Source organism: Rattus norvegicus, chromosome X (genome assembly GCF_036323735.1).
Source record: "Rattus norvegicus strain BN/NHsdMcwi chromosome X, GRCr8, whole genome shotgun sequence".
Taxonomy (NCBI): Eukaryota; Metazoa; Chordata; class Mammalia; order Rodentia; family Muridae; genus Rattus; species Rattus norvegicus.
The window spans coordinates 137684243-137690242 of NC_086039.1; the positions used below are offsets into that span (position 1 = coordinate 137684243).

The 6000-nt window shown below is 39.4% G+C and overlaps 1 protein-coding gene across 2 annotated transcripts in view; it reads left to right on the plus strand.

Moving 5' to 3' along the window:
* Positions 1-3476, plus strand: part of Hprt1 (hypoxanthine phosphoribosyltransferase 1) — a 31975-nt gene extending 28499 nt beyond the window's left edge. Inside the window, exons 7-9 of one of the 2 annotated variants that reach the window (NM_012583.2) lie at positions 1945-1991; positions 2162-2238; positions 2916-3472. In NM_012583.2, coding sequence (NP_036715.1) covers positions 1945-1991; positions 2162-2238; positions 2916-2963 — 172 coding nt within the window. In that variant the 3' untranslated portion in view covers positions 2964-3472. Of the gene's footprint in view, positions 1-1944; positions 1992-2161; positions 2239-2915 lie in introns of both variants that reach the window. The other variant, XM_039099447.2, reaches the window with a different exon arrangement.
* The last annotated feature ends 2524 nt before the right edge of the window (positions 3477-6000 follow it).

A 6000-nucleotide genomic window follows, 5' to 3' on the forward strand; every position in this document is an offset into this window, starting at 1 on the left:
TGTGTTGCTCAGAGGACAGCCTAAGGGAGTTAGTCCTGGGGGTGGGGGATGGTGGTGGAATACAGGTTGGCAGTCTTGGCAGCAGTAGCCTTATACACTACTAAGCTATCTGTGCTGACCAATTAACCTGGCTTTATAAAATCATTTGAAAAGATCAGAGTCTCTGGAAAGTCTTTGAATCGCTATAGTTTTATTCAAACCTATTTCAGTAGTTTATCCTCATGGTCTTTTTGGATAGATGGTGCAAATATGCCTCAGTGAATTTTTGTCATGCTGGAGGGAGTTGTGTTCAGAGAATACTTGAATAATTTCTGATGACGTAGTTGTCCTACACAAGTGTATTTTGTTTGGTCTTTCCCAAATTAAAAATTAAAGACTTATTTTGTAGTAGTACGGTTACTTTAGAAAGTAGTTTCTTTTAAAACTGCATAGGGAACTATCAGAAGACATCAGAAGTTGTACTGAGTACTTACCCCTGGAAAGTGAAAATATATGTTGATATATTTTATCAACATCTATATTTATTGGTTGATAGTCAGGTATGTTGGTTCACCCCTATGATCTCAGCTTTTGGAAAGTGAAGGCAGGAGGATCATATTGAATTTGAGACAGCAGCCTGAGCTGTATCATGAGAACCTGTCTTATATCTCCCTACTCAAATCTGAGTACGAGCGTTCACATCATCTGTGATAGCCGAGAATTAAGAAGCACAAAATTTGAACAAAACTGGAGCACACTTATCCCATCAAATCAGCAATAAAAAGGAAGAAGCGTTATTATGCGGCAGTTGAGAGGAGCATTCCTGGCACTGTACCACCAGCACTTTCAGAAGGACATAAGGCGCGGGCTTTGTTCTTTCTGTTTAAACTGCTTACCTGTCTCCCCATTTTGATATGCCCAAGGTTTCTTAAAATTTTCAAGGCTAGTATAATAGGACACTAAAGGCAAAGCAATAAAACTGTATGGGTCTACTTATATAACCCAGTTTGAAATGACAAAATTAGACAGATGAGAATGGATTGGGGGTTGCCAGAGGTTGAGAGAATACAGGAGGGAGCGTGCATGATTGTGGTAGTGATTAGATTAGTGTCTCATGATATAAAATTGGTGAAATCTGTACAAAGTCACTTAGTTCACCAATGTCCATGTTCTGGTTCTGATAATCTGCTGAAATATGACACTAGAGAGCCTTGTGATTTTTTTTCTTTTGTGACTTCTGTGAAAATAAAATTTTGAAAGCCATTAACCTTTTTTGGTGATATTAGGGTTTCAACTATGGTTGTATGCATATATGACAAACATTAGAAAATTCTCATTTAACTTTATAGTTTTATATAATTATCTAATCAAACTACATTTGCAAATTCATGATTTCTATAAATAATCAATAAAAGTATAATGTAAAAAATAAAACAGGTTTTTAGCAAGAGTCAAAAAGTTGAAAATATCATTTAAAAATGGAATGAGTAAGTAGCTCAGTGTTCGAGTACATTCTTAGTGTGATCAAGGCTCTGGGTTCAGTATCCACTGCAAAAACTTCCCATTCATGAGGCAGGTATTAAAGGTCTTGATGGAAGCATTTCTTACCTCCCTTACAGGCACAGGGCTTGTATTTCAAGGATTCTGAATCTAGCCCCCTTAGCTTTTCTCATTCGAGTATTGGCATTCCCCATGCATTCGTCCTCCTCATGAGTTGCATTTCAGTGTGGGTGGTTAGGACTCTGCTCTCAGAAGCATCTTAGCAGGTTCCAGGTGCTGAGCAGTGAGGGGCATTGACCTTCATGTGAACTCTCTGGGATTTACTTCTCCCTTTCAGTCTTCCTGTGGGTATGCAAAGCTGACCATATTCTACATGCAGATGATACTACTTAAGAACGCTGATGTTTTCTTTGTAATGCTCTGTAGTCTTCCCATATGTCCCATGTAATTTTTTGTAATTAACAGCTTGCTGGTGAAAAGGACCTCTCGAAGTGTTGGATACAGGCCAGACTGTAAGTAGATACCCTTTGGCCAATCATTTATCCATCTTGTAACTGAAACAGTTAACTATGAAGTGGCTTAGAGTTAACCGTAGAGAACATTTGTAAGGTACATTTGCAACTATTAATTTGAAAGTATTATTATTTTCTCTAAAGACGAAATTGTGATTATTTACTTACAGTTGTTGGATTTGAAATTCCAGACAAGTTTGTTGTTGGATATGCCCTTGACTATAATGAGCACTTCAGGGATTTGAATGTAAGTAATGCTTCTCTTTTTTCTCGCTCTCATTTTTCAAAAACCCACATAAAAATTTAGGAAAGGGAAGAATTGTTTTCTCCTTCCAGCACCTCGTAATTTGACCAGACTGATGGTTCCCATTAGTCACATAAAGCTGTAGTCAAGTACAGATGTCCTTAGAACTGGAACTTGGCCAGGCTAGGGTGACACTCCTTGCTGGCTGAAATAGTTGAACAGCTTTAATATATAATAACTGTCTCATTGTTATTTCACATGATAAATATAGTCATAAGTAAGAAATAAATGATTCAGTTTGAATTTTGTAATTGACTTTGCTTCAGATATCAGTGTTCCTGCTCAGAGGGAAGGGGCCCCTCGGGCGAGTTTTCCGAGCATGGCCCAGGAGCAGTTAGAAAGACTATGTGGACAGTATTATCTAAAGTATGCTTTTTATTTTACTTACCTGGGCCCCTATTTTGATTCCAGCTTTATGTTTCTTAAAGTTAACATAGTAAGACAAAGAAAAGGCAAAGTAATGGACTACAATTTTCTGCTTTGTTTTCAAAGTATGTTCTCTTCAATTGCTGGTCCAAAATACCTTGCTTGGTAGGAACCCAGGCGGTGTAGGGGATTCTCTAATGCTGGTGTTGTCTCTTCAGAATCCATTTTTCTAATGTGAATGTCTTATTCTATAGCATGTTTGTGTCATCAGCGAAAGTGGAAAAGCCAAGTACAAAGCCTAAAAGACAGCGGCAAGTTGAATCTACAAGAGTCCTGTTGATGTGGCCAGTAAAGAACTAGCAGACGTTCTAGTCCTGTGGCCATCTACTTAGTAAAGCTTTTGCATGAACCTTCTATGAATTTTATGGTTTTTATTTTTAGAAATGTCTGTTGCTGCGTCCCTTTTGATTTGCACTATGAGCCTGTAGGCAGCCTACCGTCAGGTAGATTGTCACTTCCCTTGTGAGACAGACAGATCTCTTAAATTACCACTGTTAAATAATAATACTGAGATTGTATCTGTAAGAAGGATTTAAAAAGAAGCTGTATTAGTTTTTTAATTGGTATTTTAATTTTTATATATTCAGGAGAGAAAGATGTGATATTGTTAATTTAGAATAGTCTAAAGCGCTCAGTTTCATATCAGTAACAGCATCTAAGAGGTTTCCCCAGTGGAATAAACATGTTTCAGCAGTGTGAATCGTTGTCAACCGTTCCTTTTAAATGCAAATAAATACATTCTAAAAATTTACAAATTTTGAGTTTTTTTTCCTTAAAACTAAGGACTATCTCTTTAAAGGAATTCTCCATGCCTATCATTTCTCTACAAATTAATTTAGTATACTTTTCCATGGGTCCCCTTTGCATGTTTTAGTAGCTAATTTAGTTTTAATACTGGGTTAGCATTGCAAGTAGTGGTATGTGGTAGAATGGTAGAGCGGGAAAGCCCTTACCTACCTGAAACAATCAATTACATACACTCAGCATGATTTACTATGCTTTATAAGAGAACATGGCTTTCTCTTAGCTTTCTGAGGTTGTTCAGACTGCAGTCTGACCTACAGTTTGTTTTCAGACATGTCCTGTTACCTTTTTTTTTTCTTTTTTTCAGAGCTGGGGACCAAACCCAGGGCCTTGCTCTTGCTAGGCAAGCGCTCTACCACTGAGCTAAATCCCGTCCTGTTACCTTTTTGGTGTGGATAAAGCTTTATTGAGCAAAGAACAATAACAGTAAAACAGTTGTTTTGTCTTTTCAGAGTAAGAGAAATATTTTAAACTGTTACTGTGAGGTATGAACTAGCAACCTTGTGGTACAGTGCATATTTTTATTCCTTTTAGACAGTGTTCTTATTTTAGCGGTAACATAGGGAGCTTTTTTTTTTTTTAAAAAAATAATGTCTATGAGTACACTGTAGCCCTCATCAGCCCAGAAGAGGGCATCAGATCCCATTGCAGATGGTTGTGAGCCACCATGTAGTTGCTGGGAATTGAACTTGGGGCCCCTGGAAGAGCAGTCACTGCCCTTACCCAATGATCCATCTCTCCAGACAAAATAGGTAAGTTTAAATAACAATAAGTAAGAACCTGCTCCAGTCTAGCTGGTGAGATGGGTCAGTTGGCAAAGGTTTGCTGCCATCACTAGGAGCACCCACATGGTGAAAGAGGGGACTCCAGAAGTTGTCTCGTCACCTTTACACACAGGCACGCATGTGCACACATATACCAAGCTGATAAACAAATGTAATTAAATATGAAGAGTTGCCACATTCCTGACTAGGTTACAAAACATTTCCCTTCTGTTTTCTCATTTCTTCTTCATAGCCTGGTGGTGTTACATGTGACACAGTAACAGTGTCAAGAATAACTGCTGAGTCCTTTCCTCCCATAGAATGTCACCTACCGAGGTCCACCTGCGGACCCTAGTTATAGAGCCATGTGAGATGACTTTTCGTAGGTGAAACAATTCCTGACTTGGATATTGGCAGTTTGAAGGGATGTAAATGAATAGGATGCCATGTAATTTACATTTGTGTTCATTCTTTGCTACTTGCCCAACCCCATGCTAGACTAAGTTCCATAGAAGACAAACCACTTTGTGACAAGGTCTGTCTGTTACATAGTTCCAACTCACTATGTAAACCTTGCTGGCCTCGAACTCACAGACAACCATCTGCCTCTGCTTCCCTGGTGTTCAAATGAAAGGGGTATGCCACCATGTCCAGCAGGCAAAACCACCGAGGCAGGGCTCTCTTATTCCAGACTGGCTTCAGACTTCCTGCCTCTGCCTGCCAAGGGTGTGGGTTCTAGCTGAGTTGCCACCTGTGTCATTCACTGGTGTGCACTAGGTGAGTTGAAGAGTGCCTAGAAGACAGCTTCCATGATGGTTGCTGAATGAGTGGGTAGCCAAGAGCTCTGGCCCTGCTCTGGGCTAGATTGTCTGCCCTTAATAGTGACTTGGCATCTGGTTACTGACATTTAGAACCTGGTAGTGGGAGTGTTGTCTTTTCCTCTTTTCACATTTTTGGAGGGGGTGTACTCATCCCATAGAGGGTGTGTGGAGGTTAGAGGATAACCTTTGAGAATAGGTTCTCTTCCTTCCACCTTGGAGGTGTCAGCACTTGAATTCGGGTGGTCAAGTTTGGTGGCAAGTACATTTACCTGCTGAGCTATCTTAGCAGCCCAGTGCTGTTTTCCTCATGGGCTTATCCGAAACATTCATTAGCTACAGTAGGGTAGGTGACATAGAACAGTAAATGCTCCCACGGCATTAGTTACTACAGGAAAAAAATAGATGCTTCAAAAGTTATTGTTAAGCCATAACAGGCCAGATATAACCCAAATCTGCCTGATACTTGCTATAGTCTATCATGGAGGATTTTCTGTTTTTAGTATAATGTTTTAGCTGTTTGCCTAACAAAGCCAGAAGGTAGCTAACAGCTAGGAAAGAAAGCCTCCGCATTTATTTAACCTCATTTGAGGGGATGTAATGCTAATAATTTTGTTGAGAGTTCTTGGTAGGCCTAAGCTGGCCTTGAACTGAATTCTGTTGCTGAGTGGCCTTGTGCTTTTGATCCTCCTGTCTACATCTAAATTCTGGGATTAAACACAGTTATGTAGTGCTAGAGATTGTACTTAGTTATTATTGGCTTAGTGTTATGTTACACAGTCTCCTTCCTGAGCTATGTTACCATTCCCATGATGTAATTTTTTTTGAAGATTTTATCAGTACACTGTAGCTGTCTTCAGACGCACCAGAAGAGGGCATCAGATCTCATTCCA